Genomic DNA, 24,456 nt, shown 5'->3' on the forward strand with positions numbered 1-24,456 from the left:
AATAAAAGCCGCTCACTAAGCGCCGCTACACAGACAGTAACAGAAAACCCCGAAGAGAGCAGGAGCCCACCGAGAGCTCCTTCAGAGCCCCGCAAGATCTTTTTTTTTTTTAATTCGATTTTCACGGCGAAACCGTGTGACGGATAAATATCTGTGCGTGGTGAGTTCACACAAATCTCGGCGTTTCTAACTTCGTTCAGCGCCTTTTCCGGGCCGCTGTGTATACTCATCTTCAGTGTTCTCGTGGAGAATTTGCTGAACGCGACGACCACGTGGCCAGGTGGTGATAAGTGGGAAACTTTTGAGTTTTCGTGTGTTCTCGCGAACGAGTGCAGATTTCGGACGACATTTCTATTGCTCAATAGAATTAGATGTATACAGATAAGAGATATCTATATAATTATTAATGAAATGAAGGAATTGCAAATTTACTTGTTGTTATATATCCGCGGGGAATTAGTTTAATATAGTTTGGCATAATATAATATTATTTTATATTTAATGAAAGTGCTGCTGAGTCACGATTTTCCGGAGAAATCTCTTTCCATCTGGACGCACAGTTTTCTTAGTAATTACTAATCTGATGAAAACTCGACTTCCTTTCCGTACGAATAATAGTCAATAAACACAAATACAATTTTTAAAATATTATTTGTCTTTGTGAGATTAATTGATATAGATTTAAAGGAAAGAATGGAGAGAGTAAAGAGGTGCGGAAAAAAGTTGACAGAGTGAAAATCTTGAAATTGACCGGAACAATTAAGTTTCAGATAAAAATTGAAACTTACGACAATCATAGCACAAATTCGATTTGTCCATTTTTGAAGAATATCAATTTTTTCTTTCATATAAAGTTTTTCGAAAAAATTCTCTTTATGTCCAGTTTGATTGCACTTATTTATTCTATTTTTATAGCGCACAAAAAGTTAGAAACGTTTTTTAACATCAACTTAATCGTCCTAATCCTGATTTGATGTTAGTTTTTATTAGATAAATAATTGTCTTCCTCTAAACGTAGCTTCACGTATAAAAAATTCCAGAGTATAATTATTTTTTAGAAAAAAAAATGGAAAAAGATATTATTATCCGCATTATCATATCATAATCGCATTGTAATTTTTTCTACGCGATGAAGGTATAGATGGAACGGAGATGCCAATTAAAACTAATTAACATGTGGCCTCGGAAATGGAATATTGCGACATTGTCCTCGATTAAAGGAATGATGTGTACTGAATCTATATATTGTCTTAATGCCATTATATCGCCATGATCCATTCTCAGCGTGCAAAGTGCACGTGTAGTTATTTGCACATTACATTGACATACACCGCGGCGAACTTCAAAATTACACGCACATCAACAACTGCGGTAAAGGCGAACATCTCTGATTTGTCATCTTGCTTTCCATCTAACAAAATGATTTTGGTAAAGTCACTTATTTTCGATTAAGTAATCTATGAATAATTAAATTTAATGTTTATCGTTTCCTTCTTTCTCGTTTGCCAACTACTCCCACACGTTTTTAATCGATTTTTGTCTATTCCGGTCAGCGTTTTTGAGATTTACGTCACGAAATGGGCAACGATTTTAACCGATTGAGAGGAGCGAGCAAATTTTCCACAAGGCTCTGAAGAGGAAGCGCAATGAATTAATAAACATATATAATCCTGATATGGACGTAAAACGCGGTAGGCGCACGAGTGTGTTTTATTAAAATCGCGACTAATTAAGGAGCTCGCACGCACGTTATCTCTCGCCTTTCCTCCCGCGCCTTCTCCAAAGACGCCAGCAGCGTTCTCCACTTTCATTCCGTCGAAAGTGATAGTCGCGAACGGATCCATGTTCGAGAAAGGAGAGTCATTGCGCCTCTCCCTCTCGCTCTTCTCTCCGTGCGTCTTCTCGTTTCCTCTGTCTTGTCGTGATCCTCGCGAACGATTTCCGCTTTACCTTGCGACTTAGTCTTTACGTGTCTCTATGTGGAGGGGGAGGGGGGGAACCGAGAAAGAGACGTACTGAATAACATTTAAAAAATTTCATGAGAGAAGTAAAATTATAACCCGTGATAGATCTTTCACTTTTATCACGCGCGCGCATTGTCTGGATATTTATTTTTCCGCGTGCACTGAGAAAAAAAAATTGTCTGTATTTTTTAGTAAATATTAGTTTGCATACGACTGTGACTCCATTTACTAAAATAAAGAAAATTTTCTTTTTTAATATATGTGTATATTCACCGAGAAAGAAATATACTAATAAAAAGGAAATTTTTCTTCATTTTAATAATTGGAGTCACAGTTGTGTGTAAACAATATTTACTAAGATGCGGAAAATTTTTTTCTCAGTGCGCTTCGAAGAAACGGTGTATTTCTAGAGAAGCTAATCTAGGGAAATAATCTAGGGAAGCTTGTATGAGATATGCGTACAAAAGATCGTTTCCGAGAAATCTGCACTGCTGCGAATTAACACGAATCGCGAAAAAGATCCCGCGATATAAGTATAAAATTGTATAGAATGTGTTAAAAATAACCGATCGCGAGAAATATGCGATGTTGCAACGCGTTAATGCGCACGCATTAGCTGCTACCGTAATCGTGAACACCGTGTTAATGTACTAATATTGTTTTTGCAGAATCCATCTACGAATCAAGATGAGATTTACCATTCTAACGCTGACGGCTGTGCTTTGCCTCGCACTAGTGAGCTCGCATCCGCTTCCGGAAGACGGGCTCCGATCAGAGGTAAGCACGTGAGCGGCGCATCTCGTGCCTTTCTCTTTTAACATCGCCATCTATTTTGCAGAGATTAATTCGCGGCGTTAACAGCCACTTTTCCCATGCATTTGTCGCTTAATTATCTGAGGCGAATGGCACGTGGCATGCAACTAACAGAATTCGAGGTCGAATTTCGTCGACAAGCGTCACATAGCGCGAAATTTTTACTATCTATTTTGCAATTAGTATAGTGCAAGCGCCGATCTCGATTCCTGCATGACAATTTTATAATGATTTTTACTATATCATGCATGACGATTATAATGATTTTTTACTAAAATCATTGGATTAGAGCAATTTCATTTTCCATTAACCTTTTCCATTAATCTTCACTTCTTCACTGGTCTTTATCTTCAATTCTTTCCCGTCTCCCGATTAAGGAGAAAGTCTGATTTGCAGAAAATATCTGATATTCGCAGAGAATTTCTCTGTATCGACGCATAGATATCACGTGCGGGTTATTAAAATTATTAGACGATATGGGGGATAAAGCGCGAGATGATTCGATTCCTTCTCGGTCGCGAAAGTTCAGTCCACGTTTCGATCCGCGAGCTCGAGCTTAAATGCTCGATGGTTCGATTGATTCGATGGCCGAAGATGATATTTTACTTTCAACGAGTTTTTCACTCGGACAATATGCCGCCGACGAGACTAGTAGTAACGCGAACGAAACGGCGGGAAAACAATCGCGATTGATATTTTACGACTAAATATCGTACCTGCGGTCTGCAAAAACCGCAAATAAGAATTTGTTTTATTTAACAACACGGTACTCTCTCCGAAATGCTGGCAAACGCGGAAAAAATTCTCCTCATTGTTCTCACCGCGGTGAATACGTTTTATCACGAAAACGCTCTGTACGCTCGTGAAGTTAATATAATTTACATAAGATGGGGAGCGCTTCTCCATATCGTGCTGTAACAGAAATCTTTTACGTTTGAAATATTATCCATATAACACGTCATCGAAAGTTGTTCTGTAATTCTTGATTTTCTTCGAAAACGTGGCCACGGCACGATTGCCGTTATTACATGACTTCTGGAATCCATATAGTTACTCGGAGAGCTCGCCTTTCTTTCGTATAGGAGCTCACTTAAACTTACCGTTTACCGTAATTTATTTATAATTACTATACTTTACGTAACGCCGCTACAATTTGAGACCACGCAATGCGCCAGGCACGTGCGTAAGTACGGCGGAAGAGTGATCGCTATAGCTGGACGGGGTTACATGACACTACAATGAGAGTTATTCGTTTGGAAAACATTTCGCGCGTAATGTTCGGATACGAGGGCCGCGCCGTCGTGGTGAGGAGTTCGATGTTTCGGTTATGCGGCCATAAAGAAAACGGTGTAACCCTCAAAGTATACGGTCCGACGAAAAGAGCCGGGTCGTGCGACCGGCTCTCGTCCTCGCTCCGACACTTTCACTGGCCGCGAACACCAGCGCGGAGTTACCGCCGGACACTTTCTTCGGTCGATAGGCGCTCGATGGGAAAGCTGGTGCGTACGCACAAGTGCAATTTAACAACACGGTATATATGATATACGGAACATTGTGTATACAAACAAATCACTGGCCGTACAGTGACCGATCCGCATTTTTCCTCAGTCGAGGAATACGAGATAACGAAACGGGAGATATCGTGGGCGACGTTTAGAGATAAGTATAGATACATGGTAGAGACATATAAATAGCCATCAGGCAAACAGGAAAAACGGCCTATTCAAAGCTTGAAAGATTTATTAGGACTCGCAAGGATAAGCCGTGGGACATAAGAATATTTAATTGGGGACTGTTAAAATGTTATACAAATAGATAAAAAATTGAGAGGTATATGGTAAGGCATTTAAAGAACGTTATACGAGAAAGTATAAATGTTATCGTATTTATCATAGAGGATGATATGCATGTATTAATTCTCTCGCCCTCACTTTTCAAGATTACATATTTTTAAGCGTACGAAAACAAACTTACAAGCGAAATTTGTTATTGGCCAAAGTTGAGACGGGCGAATACGATGGTGATCACATGAATGTGAAACGAGGTTTAAGGGAAAGTGTACCATAATACTTCGGTTGAGCAACATTTGGGTTCGGTGGCCGTCCATTGGCCAATCTAGCTCCATTCGCGAAATTTAATGCAAAACTGATGTAAAATGCACACTGATGAAATCTGAATAGCCTTGTCATGACACAGATTGTCCTTCAATGAGACAAATGTAGTCGAATGTTGATTATTTCGTAATTTCGACTGAATTAACTATGGAAAAATTTCAGAATTTTACAAACTTTAATATATTCACATGCGCAATCTTTGCTTTTAAATAAATACTCGAAGATACACTTGTTGCGTGAGCTAATCGATTTTGACGATCGACGTCGACGAAAATAGCGGCCATCAAAATCGTCATGTATAATGTATAATGTAATGAATTTTAATCGCGGCATACGTAAATCGGCGTGGAATTGACGAGGATTTTGTCATCTCGTGTCTTCGTGAAGGAAAACAGTAAAGCAGTCGACAAAAGTCTCCGTTCAATATCCAGTGGCGCTTAAGTTAATGATCCTTGCTTGACTACCATCTAACACGAAAAACGTTACACAACACAATTACCTTAACATTCTCAGACGCACTAAATTCCATGGCCTTTACCGTACATTTTCAGCCCGAGCGGGAAAATTATACGCATCACGGTACTTCCTTATTTGTCTCGCTACTTGGCGCGGATATACGCTTCGCGATATTTTAACGCCACTCTGACATAAACAATGCACAGATCATTTTAACAAAAAACAAAAAGGGGGAAAACGACTCCTTGGCAAATTTCTTCTTTCATTGTCATCGTAAATCAAAATTATTTGTCTAACGCTTCGCGAGACACGTGTATACACCCAGTGCTCCATGCACGTATATTCCGTAGGTTGAAAGATCCTCGGAAAAATCCCAGTTCATACATACTTCAAAAGTTGTTGCGTAACTGTAGAAGTTTGCGACCGCTTATTACTTTAAGCAGATATAGGCATTTTATCGCGTAGCAAAACACCGGCTTATTAATCCGCAAACATGTAGCCACAAAAATTTGAGATCAACGAGAGCGCACGAGCGATCAAATCTCGATAACGCTTGATATCACTAGCTGAGAAGTGTCGCCGCTGTCATAAAGAAATCCAAATTCGAAATTGCTGTCGTAACGGCAGGGCCAACAAGAGAAAAACTTTCTTTCAGGCCCTTGATCGGCTGGTGATGGCCGAAGCCGACAGCGAGGCCGCCCTGAGGAGCAAACGGACGATCGGCATTCTACGACAGCTCTTCCCCGATATTTCCCAGGTGAGCAGTCGTGATACGTGTGAATGTCAGAGAAATCCTGCAGAAGGCCAGGACTGGACTGACAACGCCGAGCGGCGTTTTAAGTAGGCGAGAATGTACATAAATTATCATCGCAGATTATATACCTCGCACGACAAACACTATCAAGGAGCAATACGACACGTCCTTGAGCGATTAGCATTCGGACAGAAATGCACTAGGAACTTTTGACACTCGCCGACACTAGGACTTTTTGCTTTCGTCTTGATCTTCGTAGATCTGTGCCGTAAAGAAAAAAAAAACGGTATTCGCCGAAGCCTTTACATTCTTACCGAGAAAGTAACGCATACGATTTGAGAGGCAGCCAACGGCATTAGCCAATATACTACCCTTTGCTCATTCACTCGTACGCTCACGTATGGATCGATTTGTTTCGATCTCATTCTATACGGGTTTATTTCGCATGAAGAGAGCGGAAGCGAATTCGTTATGTGTTCGCGCTTGCAAAAAGAAAATAATCGCGCTTCCGTCGATCCGTTAACTACACGAAATTTCTCGAGTTCTCGTTTTTTCCCTTTTTCTTTCCGAATCCTCGCCTCGATCTCGTGCCAGTTATACAATGAGAATTTTCATGAGATCTCCGCAAACGTTATTAGGGGGAAGTTTCATTACGGTCTCTGAACAAAAAATTGCGCAGTGCGAGGTAATCGTTCGTCGACGGAATAAGAGAAGCTCCCTACCTATAAAAGACACTAAACATTCTCGGGAAAGTTCCTTTCTTGCGTGTGAATGTCCTTCTGGCCGCGCTGCCTATTGAATTGTTCACGAATAACTTCCTAATTTGACTAATAATGCGCTATGCGATTTTTTTTTGTCTCGTTAGGAAATGCGGCTTTATCGGCGCGTCGGTCAGCGACGGCCGGCCTTCTCTCGCATGCGGTTGCATGTGCGTGCACATGCACGACAATGACGATTGATTCAGTAACGAACCTCGCAGAATAGCGTTGAGTTTAGTTATTCCGCATTGCCGCGAAGTTGCGGTTTGCGCGAGCCGGACGATCGTTTTCGTGAGGGAATGTCGAAATTTCTCCGGTTGTAGCGTCCCTCGAATGATTGGACGAGTGTGCGCGACAAAATTGACGACGGTCTCACGAAATGAGACGGTGGGTCCTCTCGGGTTTTACGGAATATAACTGCATTTCAGGACTCTTGTCTTTAATTCTGTTTTTGTATTTAAAGTTGGATCGTAAAAATTTCATGGGAGATATGCCTGCTCCATTGAGCGCCGAGTATTATGTAAAAGCGCTGAACCTGATTTCCTAATGACTTATACAGCGCCTTTGAAGAGAAAACCCGGTATTAAGAGATAATATGATAAAACATAATGTATCAATCATACTTAAGCACAGCATCGATCAATCGCACATTCATTATTAGACGGACGATTGATCCAGATTAATCGAAAAGATCCGGAAGCGACGTAAGTTCCACATCATTCATAGATAAAAAAAAAACTATATCAACGATCACTGCCATGGGTCGATCGATATCATACCATCGCGGCCGCAAAGCAAAGCGATGTCTTGAAGCCCGAGTAAAAAAAAATAAAATAAACAGGAGGATCGAGCTATCGCCACGCTGCAAGGTTGTCCAAGCTAAGGCCTGTTGTTTTCTAGAGAATCGAAGAAAAAGTCAACTCTATTATCGCGGAAGTCATTCGCATCCTTGGCCCGGTCATCCTCCGTAATGTTCTTGGCGGTGGCGGCGGCGCCGGTGGCGGCGGCGGCACGTCCCCAGGAGTCCAGAAGGCGGACGACGGCACAAGCGTAGTAGGCATGTCGCCCTTCGGAGATGACGATGAGGACGACGAGTCGTCGGCGAACGCCTCGAACGGTTCCAAAGTGTCGATCTCTCTGCCGACGTTTCCGCCCGACGTGGAGGACATAACGGTGATACAGAGCAGAGACAACATTATCGCTACGACGACCACTGCAGCGACGCCAGAAACAATATCAACAACAGTATCACTGTCAGAAAACGAGGTCACCACTACGCTGTGACTGTTTGATCAGCAGCTCGGTAAAAGTTTCGAGGTCATGACCTTGAGGAATCCTCATCGAGGAATGCAGAATGCCTCGCAGAATGCCTTTACCGCGCATTCAGGACTGCCGCGGCACGCACGTTGCCTTTGTGTGCTAAATTAATCCACTGGGGTATACTCGAGAAAACGAGGATCGAATCGATCGGCCGGCCACTCGATCGACCACTCAGATCTCGAAGGATCTAATGTGAAACCGTTAAGTTACCGCGCAACCAGGACTGCCGCGGTTGCGCACGTTTTTTCGTACATTGCTAACCGTTTTTTTTTCTTTTCGTCATCGTGTCTGCTATTTATCTAGCCATTAATCGATTAATAATGTTGTATTGGCAACTTATGCCGCCACGATCCATTATTGCGATCTTACTCTACTATAGACGTACAGAGAGTCCACCGGAAAATTTTATTCTACTAATTCTGGGTCTTTTCCATCCTGTTATTTCAATTATCTGTTCGTGTCTCTCGTCTGCAATTCATGCTACACATGTGTATATGTTTTTATATATATATTCGCAGAACTCATTCAAAAACTATACTGCGTCTATTCAAAAAACTCTCACTTCTTCGTTATCTAACTCGGACATAAATGCAACATCAGATTTTAGTTTTTATCGTCTCGCGTTTTTCTTCCCTCATGACGCCGAGACCATTTTTCAACTGCCATTTTTTTCATTGTAGTTTACGGGTTTTGAAGTTCATCTCGAGAAAAATCTTCAGTCATCTTCGATCTTTCGCTCTGTCATTTCTATTTTCAGTACGCTAATTACGTTTCAGTTATTTGTTGCCGTAGGATAAATCAGTCTAGCCCGCTAACAATCTTGAAAAATACCTTGCTTATTATACGTTTCTTATGTAATACCTGCAGGATTATTGCAGAGATGTAAGACTTATTTAAATAGTATATTTACATAGATTATCGACAATCAATGATCCGATACTCAGCTTTTTCTTTCAATTGAATCATTGGCTATTACGTGACATTCGAGACAGTACATACAATCTAACATAAAAGTCTAACATATATTTGTCGAAAACATTCCGTACAACTTGTAATTAATGCTATTTTTGTCGCTTGACTATGCATGTTACAAACTTTATAACGTATCTGTCTTATTTGTTTATAATTCGCATGTTATTTGTTTCATTCTTACGTAAAATTAAAATTTATGTAGCTACTCCAAAAGACTCCGAAGGGTAAATATGATATTAATCATTTCTTGCTTTAGTTGTGTGGTGCACGAAAAATCTCGATCGAAAAGTTAAATTCACGCAACAGAACGGAAGTCATATACGTCATGAATAATTTATAGGAATGCTGGAATATTACGTGTGGATCTAACTACACTTTACAGACCCTGAAATTATGCAAGTGGCCTATTTGTCGATCGCGATTTTTTTGTGCACTTCTTCTCGTCGAAGGAATCAATAATGATCAATGATTGATTAATAATCCGAAGTCATTAACAATCTGTGTCACAATTATATTTATCTCGTATGAGTGTCCGCTTACGCTATACGAAACGCAGTACGCACGTAATAAAAATGACGAAACGAATAAAACTACTCTTTGTTCGTTCCGGGGCAAAAAAGTTCGCGCGGGGCATCGCGATTTATCGCTCGATCCTTGTCAGCCATATAGGTAACATTTTTTTACAGGACGTGAACCCGGAATCGGAGAATCGAGTGAACGAGATCGGCTCGGAGTCGCAGAACAACGAGGTGCGAGTGCAATTCGCGGACGAAGTACCGAGCGAAAATTCGCCGCAGGAGCTGACGCCATTGGATGAGACCGAGACACAGGAGGAGGACGAGAACAGGAACAAGAGATTCCTCTTTGGTTTCGGCGGCAATGCCGGCGGTGGCGCCGGTTCGGGCAACTTCCTCTTCGACATTATCAGGGTGAGTCGCGGTATCGAGTCTAGATGTACTTCTCTTTGATGACGCTTGCGTGAAAAATGGAGAACGGAATCGCGCCCGAAGAAAAGACTATACGAGAGGATGTGATAAGGAAAAGCTAAAGGAGGCTCGCTGTTGCGTCGTTAACGGTGCGCGCCGCGATCAATCTCGGATAGTCGGATATACACTTGATATTCCAGTAACGAGCGAGTTAACCGCAAGGTCTGCATCTAGCTGCAGACGGCGGTGAAAGTGAGGCAACCGAATTGCCTTTAGCCGCGCCACCGCACCATCTGGTTACTATTCCAAGGTTCCTGACCTAGGCACGATCGGGTCTCGCGATATAATTACCTTAGTCAAGATTCTCGTCGACCGGAGCCGGTGTCCTTGGATGATTAAAGTCCACCGCGAATCCGCGATTTTATATGTGGGACGATAGAGAGATGCCGCGAGTTAATTAAACCGGGAATTAACGATAATGGAAAATATATCGTGCAATTTTACCATGATTGCAAATATCATTTGTGGTCGAATCAGTTTTAATCCTTCGTAGTCCAACTTGGGTCAATGTGACCCACACTCATTTGGATCTAAATATCAGCTAAATGCCTAGCTTAAAATGGGGCTTGGTCCGCCATCTACAAGAGTTTGAAGTATCCTTTATAGGTAGAGACCGTTAATCATGTACTTGTTCACGATTTTTTTTTTAACATGTTGCCATTTGATTTCTCACAAAACCGCAATTGTTTTATATTCTAGAATGTTCAAGGTATGTTCCAGAATTATTTAAACCCGATCGGACCGATACCATTAAAATAGCAACCATTAAAAATCGACTGGGTCAGTATGACCCAGTGTGACTACCGCGGGATTCTAGAGAAGTATGACTACGAAGGGTTAATCTTTATTACAAAGAAATATTTTGTATATACTTCTTAGACTGTACAGCTTTCAAGTTCTTTTTTTTATAAAAAAAAATTCCAATTAAGAATTGAGAGCAAATCAGTATCAAATATTCAATAATTACAGTGTGTACAATCATTAACGTTATAGAAGGTACGCGTCGACGCTTAAGAATTAGGGCTCATACGCAATGAGAAGAATAAAGAACAAAGAATTAAACATAGAGAGAATTCGTAGTCGCCTCTTTTTTCAACACGTTCTTCTCTCTTTTTTCAAGACACGGAATTTTCTCTACATTTAATTCCTTGTTCCTTAAAGCGGGGAGCACACATTTCTGCACAACGCATAATGCGTAAGCATAAGAAAATTGATTGGTCCATATACATGTGCATAAGAAATAGACCAATCAATTTTCTTATGCTTATGCATTATGCGTTATGCAAAAGTCTGTGTTTCCCGCTTTATATTTCTTTCATTGTGCATGAGCCTTTAAAGGTCTATCCAGACAAACTTGCATAGCACATAAACATAAGCATAAGAGATTTGATTGGTCCATATGCATGTGCATAAGAAAGTAGACCAATCCGTTTCTTTATGCATATGGTTATGCACCTACGCAAGTTTGCCTGGATAGACCTTAAGGTAGGTGCGCGAGGTGTCGCAAGATACCGCTAGATTGCGCATCGAGGTATAACAGGATTTTTGCGAGAGCGTTCTGCGGTCAGTAGGATGCGATTTATAGGTGACTTGTGACGAGCCGGTGAGAGATGTCGCGGTGTGGAGAAATGAAACTGTAACCTAACCTGATTATCTCTTCCCCTTACACCCCCTTGTCCCTATACCGGGCGCTCTCGCTGGTCTCAAACGGAGAGTTTATTTACCGCGGCATCTTTAATTTTTGCATTAAATCTCGTTATTCGTTATCTTGTTAAAGAGATAATTTTTGCTGAAACTAATATTGATGATGGAAATCACTCGTACCACAATATACATATTTCTTCACCATTGTATTATTTAGTTAATTTAATATACTTAAAAAAGTTAAATTTTAATTATATCATTTTAATTTATTTTAATAAATTTATTTTAATTTTAATTGAACTTTTGAATTTAAAAAGGATTTGTTGCATTTTGATAAATTGTTGTGTCCTAATAAGTCTAACTGTGCCAGACGTGCCGACGTATATCATTATTTTCCGTCGCATGTATGTACATTTCCCGTGGTAAATGGATTGTGCGTGTTGTGTCGTCGCGTGGAGGTGCGTGAACAATAACGGTGTGGAAAACCAACGACACACTCGGCGACCGGTTTTTTTTTTTCTACTCGCAGCGTCTATATCGGCGAAACGAGTTTTTCGCCGACGGGACAGATGCAATCACGCGAAAATCGAGTCACCGTTTCCAATGGCCGCTCTGTCACCGTTATCCACTTTCCTGGCAAAAAAGACGTTATTACGAGCGATTCGAAGCGATTCTAGACCGGTCGGTCGCGCCGCGATCCTTCACCGTTCGCCGATTGAGAAAACGAGAAACTCGCTACGTGACGGACACTTCATTTGTTCTCGCCGCGGATATCCACCTGTTAAGGACGTTCTCCGGTGGCAGTTGTGCTCAACTCAGACTCACGGAGTAATGATATGGTTGACAACTACTTCCGTGCGTAAAAGTCTGAAACCTGAAACTCGTCTAGCCGCGCAGCTTTACTCGATCTGGCAAATATTTGTTCCGTTTCCATTTCTCCAATACCAATCATAAATGAGTACGTTCTACTTATTGTTTATTGAGCATTCTAAAAGTAAATAATAATGAATCTCTCTCATAAAGATAAAATATTAAATAATTTGATTTAAATAACGTTGCCCATAAGATCTTGACGTTCTCTACTTAACCTATATGTCGCAGCGGTAGCAACGTTGCCAAGTCTCGCAGTGATCTCTCCCTCTCCCTGCCTCCGAGCAGACGAAAATTATGTCCGATAGTGTTCTTTAGACGATTATTTCTCAAAAATAAATACCGCTTGCTATATCGAACTTTATTGTCACACGTTACTAATGATATGAGGCATCTTATACTATTTTTTCAAAAAAATTCTAAGTAAACTGTACTTATTATTCATTAAAATGTCCGTGTCGAGAGAGCTCAACATAGGGATCCCGTGTTAAAAATCGGAACTTTGACGCTGAATATCTCAAATTTTAGTACCGCAAGGGGCATTGAATAAAACGCCTACGTATAAAACGCGTTTAATTAAACATATATTGAAAGTTTAAGAAAATTTCTAAGAAAACGATTTTGCCGGTGAACGTCCTTAATGAGCGACGAATTATGCCAGATTATGCCAGAGATACCTTGCCCTCTTATTTGCATTTACAAAAACAAATTATATCTTATATGGATTTCACTTGAAATTCGCAGCAAGATTTTAACGGTTGAGAAATAGAATTGACATTTATTTAGCATTTAGCATTTAATTATGGCATGAAATTAGACGGAAAGATTTTAACGATCGTGAATTGATGTTTACGGACGGATTTAAATTGGAACTGAAACGTAAAAAAATTAGTCGGAGATGATATCAGCGATATATAATAAAATAAAGAGGCGGCTTTTTGAAGGTAACTGGTAGTAATTTTTTCCAATGACATTTTAGACCGCGCGACATCGCAATCGGTCAACAGGCTTTCAATTATTGCGGCATGCATATTTATATGTGCAAAGTTCATATGAAGAAATGGTACACGCAATACCGGCGCTAACGACATCGACGATCTCGCTCGTTGATATCTCGAACCGGCTTTCCTTCCACGTAACCTTCGCCCGCCAGAGACACACGTGTCGTTAAGCAAATAATTCTTCTCCATTTTTCACGACGCGAGACGCGAACCGAACTGCGTCTCTGATAATTCACCGGCGGCGATCGAGCGACCATCCCCCCAGGTTCCTCCCGGAGGGCCCCACCTCGTCGCAATTAACGGCGCTTTTTAACGAACCACTTTCCAGCCATCATTGCAGGACGTTCCAGGATATCGCGCGGAGAGTTCCGCCGGGTGAGATAACGATCTCTCGCGCGCGATATCGCGCGCGGGGGGCGGACGACCGGCGGAAAATGTGAGCGAGAGAAACGCGATTCTTCCAGCAAGCAGGGGGCAAGGGGGCAAGAGAGCGCCAAAGTAAACGAAACGTTCTCGTCTCTGTTCTCGTTTAGCAAGCGGCCGACGGGGCGGCAAGAGCGGCGGGCACGGTGTACCGTGTCGTGGCCGGTACACAGAGCCTCGGGCTCGGGCTAAGCGCCTCGCGCGACGTGGGCCCGGCCGCCCCAGCTGCCGCCAACCCCGCCGGCGGTACTGGCACCCCGATGTCCGGCGCACCCTCGACCGCCGCCCCAGGAGCCGGCATTCTACCACCGGTACGCCAAATCCTTCCGACACGCCTAAGTGTCCGCCGACAGAGTATACGGCGACTGCGCTTCTTCGCGATCGGGCCCGATAACGCCGGATGCTCTCGCATACGACATACTTTTAAAGAGCATCGATCGTTCGGCTCGACACTTTGATAACAGAGAGTCCGTCGAACGATCTATGTTCGCTTTGAAAGCCGAGGAAAACGATCGTCGGCACGCTGTGCGCTTTATTGTCGCTTCGCGCAAGAAGACATGACGCATAATGTGCATTATGCCGTGAATGGACGAGCGTTTTCTTCTATTTGTCAATGTGAGACAGTGGACGGTTGGTGCTGCACGTATATATCACCAATCGAATTTATCGGGTTCGCTCACTAACTCATCTCTCTTTCTTTCTCTCACTGCATCTATCTCATTCTACTAATAAATATTATGCACTGTAAATGACTTCTCTTTTTCTTCTTCTCTCTCTCCCCCCTTTTTTCTCTCTCTCTCTCTCTTTCTCTCTACTTTTATACTTTTTTCATTTCACAATTATTTTCAGCATGTCGTACGTCTTCCAATCGCATGAAAAATCGATATTCATCTCCGGTTTTATTATCGTTAACTTTTAAAGATACGTTTTTAAAATCCAAGTAATTTTCCTGTAAAAAAAATACCATTTTATCGCTACTACTATATGCATTCATTTTTGCAACGTTTCACACAATCGCGCGCTATATATATGCAAAAGTAGTACAAAGTGCACTCTCTTCATATCCAGCCTGCAATTACGTTGTCTTAATCGTTCCATTATCTTTTTTAACCATTCCGTCGCGTAACTCTTCTCTAATCGCAAAATCTCGCTCGCATTGTAAACGCACCTTATCTTTATCCGCATGCCGCGCACTTTTTCACATATACGCATCACTCTCGACTTGGTTGCGCGACGTTCTTCGAATCTTCCGACTTACTTTCTAATCAGTGACTTAATTCCTTGCGACGACTTATTCTGAACAGATTACCGACACTCTTCCTGTCTAGCATCTTTCTCTTATTCTTCCTCACACACCGTTTCTCCTTCCTTTATATACAAAGCATCTTACCTGCAGATCTTGCCTGTCTCGCTGCGCATGAATTGCATATCAAGATCTCTAATATACCTGTTGTATATGCGTATACGTGTACATGTTTGAAAGTAATGCAACAATTTCTCTAATCTGTCGTTTTCCTTTGTACAAAACTATCTTCTTCATTCGCTGTACGACTTCTTTTGTATCCACGCACTTTTTTTTTACACGTCTAATGTTGCAACGAGGTCTTGCCATGTAATCTGTACAAATTGCGCATCCTTAACTCCTAACTAGATTATTGTTGCTCTATAAATTCCTATCGCAAATATAGAGTTGAAGTACAACTAGTTGACTAAAACGAGTAATATATTTACACAATATATTCGGCTTGCATTAGAAAATGTTACTAATAGAGTCATCACGATACACGAACATATCTACGCATAAAAAAGACTATAGTGTATTTTAGACATCTCTAATCTTTCGATATCTTAAAGAAAATAATTTGCACTCAGCGACTTTTAAAAGATTTAGTAATTAGGAACATAATGTGATTCGTAAAAATCCTTAATTGCCCAATTCAATTGTTCTCTTCAACTCTGGAATATTTACCGGATAATTTTGCCCCATTCATCTCCAAATCTCCCATCTTGTTCCACCCGGCCAACGGTCCCGACGCAACGCTGACAACCACCGACTAAAACTTGAGAGACTTTTTTTTTTACATGGCGTACTGACCGGCTGATGGACAAGGCCGATTCACTCGGGATCTGGCGGCCGCACCATTGATCAGTGCCGATTCTCTCGTTGTTGTGATCTTCGTACTCGTCCACTGCACCGTAATATATATCTAGCGGCCCGTAGTTGTATCTTGTTCCATCGTATTTTTGGACGCACTGCAGTAAAACGCACGCAGAGTTTAGTCGGCAGACGAATCGGTTGCCGAGAAATAACGATAATATTCGCGCGGATGTTTCGAAACGTATAAAGAGCGAACAATGGTTTAACGATCGTTTACCGAGAAGCCGGAGATTTTCCCGTCGCGACGGAACCGGTTTGTCTGCCAGGCGGAGATCTGCAATCTCGTAGATATTGTAAATTTGGTAATTGGTCCACGCTCGGTGTACAAGCTCGATGCGCTCGTAACTAGAGAATTCGCCTTTGAACGCCAAATTCGATATTACGTTACGTTGCGCTGATGCGAATTGCTAGATACGGGACGTATCATCGAGAGCCGATCGTGGACGTATGATTTATCCTGTTGTCACCATTGGGTACTTGGCGATTTCACCTTTTCATGGTGCACGCGCAGGGTGTCCATATAGAAATCCTTAAGCCGGATGTCGATCCACGACAGATCGCTCCGCGGGATCGCCCTTCGCTCAAGAGCATATAGCCTCGTGTAATTCTCAAGCTGGGTGAGAAAAAAAAAAGAAAGACGTATGGACACCCTGCAGACGAAGCCTCGAGTAATTACGAGCCGAAGGAGCGCACGTAAGGATCGTAGTAGCAAGATCGATGGATCGTATGTCGTAGCCGCAAGTAGGAATAAGGATGTGAGAGCACCGTAGTGTCGGGAGCGCTGGAGTTGGACGTGGAGCTGCAATACACACCGCAATTTTATATATCCCCCAACAAACAAACAAACAAACAAAAGTATTGTAATTATTGTAATTAATTCCTGTAATATTTGTAATACTCGCTTCCGCCGCGCGTCCCGGAGTCCATTCGAAACGCGAAAGTTTCCGTGCCACGGCGAGAGGCTCATCCCCTCTGCTTGCCCAGATACCGACTAACGCCGACGGATCTCTGTCCTCTTTCCAGCTGGTGGCCGGAAGCGGAAGTAACCAGCTGGGCGACTCTTCGGGCAGCCCCGAACACGGAAAGGCGGACGAGAATGAGGCCGTACCCGGCCCAGTCACCAGGTTCTTCGTCATCGCTAATCGAGGACTCTCGAATCTCGTTCAGGATCTCATACTCGTGAGTATATATAGACGATATTTCTACATTTTCACCGATCGCTAATCGTATCTTTCATTCACGAATGTGGCAGATTTGTAAAGTAAAATCTAGCTTCCGCGCAACCCGAATTTTATCTCGTGACCTTAATAATAACCACGTGCGCGTTATCGCTTTGCTTGATATTATTAATATTTTTTTTGTCATGCAATAAAAATGATACAAGTACTTTCTATAAGTGTAGGACATTCAGTGTCTGAAGGAAATAAATTATAGATTAAATTGGAATAAAAAATAAACTAGAATGTGTGACTATGGAGATATAATTATTTAGACATTTCAACGTTTATATTCTCAAGGAGAATGTATCATACCGGTCAATTCTTGCGCGCAGTGGGCGGGATAATTGGTGATCGATAATCGTGCGCCGTCACAGCTCCAGAGTTAGTGTTAACAATGTGATCATATGCGATTACTTAACATATTTTGAAAGACATCTGCTCTGCGTCAATCCGGTACGTACTGCAAGGAGGCATAGCGGGGAGCCTTACTCTTTACTCGACCGGACGTCGATTACAGATTTCAAGATTTTAATGACTCAGCTGGCCAGGCGAAAGTAAACCGCGTGACGAAACATCGAACTATGTCGAAGAGCGTTTGATTAATAGATGTCAAATTGGATATAATCTTGTTAGAGACAATTGTGTTAGAAATAAATCTAACGATATAATTTATTTGGAAATTGCAAGAATGCAATTCCGGCATATGCGTACGTAAACCGGCGCAAACGATTGCGTACGTCTCTGACGTACATTACTCTTGTTCCATATATCTATTTCATTATCTACGGGAAAACCGCGAGCGATTTCAACATCGGTTTAGAAGCAGGAAAAGAATTAGAAATTTTTCATTCCTCAGGAATCACGGCGTTCACGGTTCACCGCGTGAAATTCGCGAAGCCTCGCGCTACAAACCCAATAAAAGAGGTTCAAACAAACGCGAATATGAAAAACTCAATATTGCACGTGACGTAATTCCGATTGCGATTCCGCGATAAGCAATCCAATTTGTCGTCGCAACTGACTGCATTTGTCGACACGCGATAATTGCTATTCGCAAACGGATTTGTTTCTTTAACGGATTTGCGAAGTGAAATTCGCGTCGTGATTTCTCTTATGTAAAATTGCGAAATTAATTGAAACATCGACGAAACGCGCAACAAAGCATCGACGCAAAGCGCAAAACTTTTGTCTTTCAATAAAGAGATATCAACTTGCAACTTGGTCGGATAATTATATTAAATGATATATGGAGTGTTCAACGCTCTGTGACGCGAATCGCATTAAAAGTCCATTTGGAAATTGGCAAAAAAGATCATGGATGAAAAATGAGACACACGGTGTTAATCAGATTTGAAACATATACCGCACGCGGGAATAGACAAATGACGCGATGGAATTTCATGAAGCATCCTTAAAACTCGGAAATTAAAGAGACATATTAGTCTGTCATAATATTTTGCGGAACAAGCTTATGGCATAACACTTTATTATAAGGTAGGTGTCTCGCTACGTGCTAGTCATGTGACTGATGTTTGTAGGTTTTTACGTTCAGAAATATATTTCGGGCAATTTTTGCTAAGGGAAAAATAATTTTATGACGTATGGTGTAAAATTTCATACGTGACAAAGTATGTTACTTTTTCCAAATTATGTGATTTTTTTCATTTGACTCCGTTTTGATCGGCTGATCATGCGAGTCGTCGAGAAAGGTTACAAGTGAGAAAAATACTTTTCGATTGAATTTTGACACGTACTGAGAAAGAGTTTCAAAACGCATGACAGGGGTGTCAATCACTATCCACGTCGGCTAAGAAAGACGACCCCCATAACCTGCAACTACAGTGATTAGCCAGCGGCGTTATTGCCAAAAGTCTTCCCAACCTCACCTCGACCAAAAAATGTCTGCTCGATTACCGCATTTTCACTAAAATAAACTAAAAAATTAGCAGCGAAATCTCCGGTAAACTATATATTTTATGGTTGCGTCGGATTCTTCGAAATCTAATGTACAAAAAGCAATGTTTTTTCTCACTTCATCTAATCGAAAAGTGCAAAAATATGTGATTGAAACCGTGATAGAGCCTTCTTTTTCTGGCCGTCTGTATGAAGTAATGCAAAATTTGTGATTTTCGAGATCGATTTTCTAGAGTAAATAATCGGTAAGGAGCCACAGAAAAAATCGACTGCAAAGCTGATCATATAATTTGATATAAAATCCGAAATCAAAAACTTTATCTAATACATGCCCTGACGAGACGACTACCTTAAGGTCGAGTGTTGCGGCGTTAAGGCCGCTTTGCCTCAATCGGTTGCGATTGTTGATTAAAAACCGCTCGTTAGAGCGGCGATCGGGAGATAAAGGCTTCACGGTGGTCAGTCACGTGTTCGACTGCACCGAAAGTCGAACAAGCGTAGCGCCGCGACGCGTCGTGTCGCGTCGCGTCGCGTCGTTTCAGATATAAACCGGGCCATTACGCAAGCACGCCGTCGGGATCGATGGAAAGTAAAAATGTAAGCGACTTTCTCTATGAAATAGCGCGTCCATTTGCCAGCTGCAACTTATGCAAGAGCCGATCCTGGCACGCAAGATCGCCAGAGGCGACGACTGGCCGCGGCTACTATAAGTATACCATCGAAATCGCGTGCTTTTTCCTTGTGCTACGCGCTTTGTGCGCGGACAACTGCCTTACATTTTAATGTATCACAAAGGATCTCGCGCACTAACCGACCGACGGCGAAAACTTGGCTTCGCGAAAGTACGCGAATTTTCTATATCTTTCCGCATTTTTTTTTTTGCATCCGCTAGAAACCACACACAATTTCGAAAAAGATGAATAAATATATACATGAATTGGAGATGTATGTATGGATTTTGAAAGTTGCCCGATTTCAGCAATATGGAAAGTTTACTCTGCAGTGTTTAATTTGCATCTCATAAATGCGGAAAGATACGAAACGGTTTGAATCTATTTCTATATATAACGTGACAGACATCAAAGAGGAAGAAGATGAGAAAGAACTGACACATTTATCACTCGCGATATATTTCATGTCGAGCGAGTGGCGCTTTCACTTTACGATTTAATCAATTGTAAGCTCGTAAAATATGAAAGCAGTAGGCTGTAGCTTATTGGACATTGTCGAGCTAGGAGATTATTCAGATTATTCATCTCGCACCGTCCGAACGGTTCTCAACCTGCGGACAGCGCGTGATAAATGATCTCTAAACGATATATATATCGCGATAGAATAGAATTTCGCTGTTTTGCGATCATTAACATCTATTTTTCTTATTAGGATAGGATCATTATCATTATAACATAATAATTGACTTCTCGATCTACGATCTAAATTATATTGCGACCGACGAAGAATCGCAGCGCGTGTTTTGCAATATAATTGATCGATTATAATTTATTAATTGATAGAATATTAATGATAGTCCGAGCAACATTACTTAGGCCATTAAAATATAACAGCCGGAACTAAACTAGCTCAGATTATGCACGATTACGCGAGGATTTTTTTTTATTCATTTTGCGGTACGATCCACTATGATTTTTTAAACCAATGATTTTTACGCTCGTAACACTCGGAATTGCCGCGCGAAGCGTGGAAAATGATTCACCTTAGATCATCCGATTGACGTAACCACGACGTTTATTCTTGCTCGGTCATTTGTTACTTCCGTATAATGACTTACGGATTTTGTAATCAGTTAATAGCAGATAATCATAGTTATTATCGGAGATATTAATACGTATACAATAATCACGTATACAAGAAGAGACACTCTAACGTTAAAAGTTAAAATAAATTTTTATTTAATTAATTGCTATTAATTTTATTCCTTCAATTTAATTCTATTTTATATATTTTATTTTATTCTATTAAATAAATTAAATTTTTATTTTTTATACTTTTATTAACAACAAAGGCGTAATTGTTAATAAGATGTGATTGTTTTTTACAGTAGTATTTATGGAAGATAATTATAAATATTGAAGGGAGAAAATACTGAAAAGAGGAAATAATACTAATTAATTCGCTATTCTTACGTCATCACAAGCTCGCCATAATGTTGTTTACAAAAGTGAAACAAAAAATGCATATAATTCATGAAAGACTTTAATGACCTAAGCTGAGACGCATTACTAATATTATTAACGTAATAAAAATTTGCTTTCCATTTGGATTAATCCTGAGACAATGAATTAAAAAATATGTATTTATAAATATTCTAAGCTTAACAGAGCACGAAGATCAATTAAGCAACAAACGCAAATTATTTTCTTAAAGCTTTTTCCTTTAAAGCTGAATAATGAAAGCTGTACGTATAAGGTAAATGTATACCAATGTCTGGAAATTTTCATAATTTTAATCCTTAAATAAGTTACAACGCGAATTAAAATCAAAGAATCAAAGACAATAATATTTTTATCTTTGATTTTAATTTGCGTTATACTTATTTAAAAACTAAAGTGATAAAGGTGTCCAGACATTAGGTCCTAAGTGTCCCGGCATTGGTACATTTACCTTATTATAAAAGAAAAAGAGACAAAATAATATTTAGACATATATATATAAAGCAAATTGCATTGAAGTCGATCAATGCCGACAACAAGATATAGCGTGTAACAAAGTAAATATAAAAAGAATAATATATTAATTAATAACGGTATCAAGTGTGCATAAATTATCTTGCAAAATTTATAGATATAGCGGAAACACCGGTTTTACGTGTATTACAGTCACAGACTGAAATCACCTCTTAGATTATATATACCTATGTTATACGTCTGCAAAGAAATCGTGTAGCGTAAGTAATGTAAATTAGGATTTTGCGGCGACCGATCGAATGCGCAACGGCAGAAAGCCGTGATCGGACAAAGAGCGCGGAGAGAAAGGAAAGAGATCCTGAAACACATCTATTGTGCGCCGACCGCCGCGATTCTTTCTTTTCGCGCCGCGTCTCGCGACGGTTATAATTGTTTTATTATACCGCGATTTGCGGCACGTTAATAAATTCTCTCGTGGGAGGCGTTTTGCCTCGCGAGGAGCGTCCGCCGCGCCGGTTCGAAAGCGTTCACGCTTCGTGCGTCGCGCGGAATTCTCCGATCCGCTAAACTCTTTTGCGCGTCGCGATTTTGCGCGATTAAACGAAGACGCGAGCAAAACAGGAAGGCGTTGGAAGGAGTTTTACGTTGTCCGCGAAACACGCAACATAACGCTCGGGTTTTTTTTCCCTCTCAAATTGACTCTTGAAAGTTTTTCCCTATAAATGTTAAATAATATAATTTTAAAAAATTAAAAAGATATCGATGGGTGAGAAAAATAGATTATTTGAGAAATTTAAACACTGCTTTGTCCTAGAAATAAATATCGGATGTAATCCGTATAGTAATCGGCAGAAGAGATCGTCAGATCCTCATATATTTAATTGCCCGATTGCAATTGATCAATTTGTTTTCAATTTGCAGCGTCTGGCGGCCACGAGCGAGCGCTTCGTCAACTTCAAGGCGCGATTGATCACCTCCATCATCTAAGATCTCACTCGAGGACTGGGATGAGGAAGCACAAGAAGAGGAGCTCCGCCGACGTTGGTAACGCCACGTGGAGGCACCATCGCCGAGCCGCCTTTGCCAATAGGAGCACGGGTACGACGTTGGCAACAAAACCAGTCTCACGGTGTTGCCCCCTTGTCCCTGAGATCCTGAACTCAATTCCTTCGTCGATGGCCGTCGAGCTTTTCGCGAAAATACAAGACACTTCGCCGCCAAACGCATTCCCCGCCCCTAAGCGATCGACTCGATTCCATTCGATCTCGTTCACTCCGCTGTCTAATTCCCTTATGTTTCCAGTTTCCATCTACTTCTCACTCTCCGCCTCTTTCTTTCCTTCTTTTCTATTTCTCCCCACTCTGCACTTCTGTTATATTTTCATCTTTTAATAAAAATTAGAATAACGATAACGATTAATAAAGAAATTTCCGTAAACGATCGTCGTTTTAGGACGATCAAAAGTTTAATCGTTACGGCGTGGCTCGTGCCGCCATGGTACGATGGAAGCACATCGAGAGAGAGAGAGAGAAAGAGAGACGGTGAAACTGTAAAATTGTTTTGCATTTGTGATACGACACGCTCTCCGTTTTGACAGTTCGAACGAAATGATTTATGCACCAACGACCACGGGTTGAAAATTTCTCCGCGAGCGCTCTCTCGAATAGCAGAGAATCATCCCTCGGCTAAAAATATTTCAATTCGCGCTTAAAATAAGAATAAATAATCTATTTTTTTATTTAAAAGGTATATGATACGGAAGGCTTATGGTTTTTAACAGGGGTAAAAGACGCGTGCTAATAAAGGATCGAAGAACAAAGTCAAATATTTTTCCCTTCGATCGTTCACGCGCGAACAATACGTTTCAATTGAGCATCGTCGAGCATGAAACAAATAAGATACTTGTACATAGCTCATCTCCGGAATAAAATAGTGCCCAGGCAGTCATTGTTTCTATCCATTTGTGTTTCTCTACCACTGCTTTCTTATCCAATTCTCTCCCATATACCTGCATTTCTCTCCTCCCTGAAAACTGCGGTGACGTAATAAAACTTGTGAAATTTAGACAATTTAAATACGTTAAACACTGTTAATTAGAGAGAGTGTGAAACCAAAATCTTTCTTGGTACGTACTTTAGCCGATACAGCTTGTGGAAGCCTGTCACCGCAGTGAACTATTGGAGAAAAAGATTTTTCCCTTCTCGGATTTTCTCGATGCGGGAAAATCCAATAAGTGATACAACTTAACAAATGTAATGTCAGTATGTGAAACTCGGCGTTTCTCGTCTTTATACCGAGCGTATTATTTCTCTATGTAAAGCGTCCCTGTTGTTTTTTGTAGTGCAAATAAATATTATTATAATAAGAAACGAGTCGTGTTTTTTTTTAACTTTGCATATACCAGATAGAAGTTTTTAACATGTTACAATGTGAAATATATACGA

At 40.9% G+C, this 24,456-nt stretch overlaps 1 protein-coding gene across 3 annotated transcripts; it reads left to right on the forward strand.

Moving 5' to 3' along the window:
• On the forward strand, positions 1-24,381 carry LOC143900992 (uncharacterized). Of its 3 annotated transcripts, XM_077412839.1 has the most exons (7): positions 1-160; positions 2,633-2,741; positions 6,003-6,104; positions 9,838-10,080; positions 14,186-14,386; positions 17,257-17,412; positions 22,934-24,381. In XM_077412839.1, exons 2-7 carry the CDS (start codon positions 2,652-2,654, stop codon positions 22,997-22,999), a joined length of 858 nt encoding a protein of 285 aa, XP_077268965.1. In that variant the 5' UTR covers positions 1-160; positions 2,633-2,651; the 3' UTR covers positions 23,000-24,381. The 3 variants fall into 3 exon arrangements, with proteins under 3 accessions (XP_077268965.1, XP_077268966.1, XP_077268967.1); XM_077412840.1 differs by lacking the exon at positions 6,003-6,104; XM_077412841.1 differs by lacking the exon at positions 14,186-14,386 and having other exon boundaries at positions 2-160.
• Positions 24,382-24,456: the final 75 nt, after the last annotated feature.

The sequence above is a fragment of the Temnothorax americanus genome, unplaced genomic scaffold (assembly GCF_048541705.1).
Source record: "Temnothorax americanus isolate GAGA-0224 unplaced genomic scaffold, ASM4854170v1 Scaffold31, whole genome shotgun sequence".
Taxonomy (NCBI): Eukaryota; Metazoa; Arthropoda; class Insecta; order Hymenoptera; family Formicidae; genus Temnothorax; species Temnothorax americanus.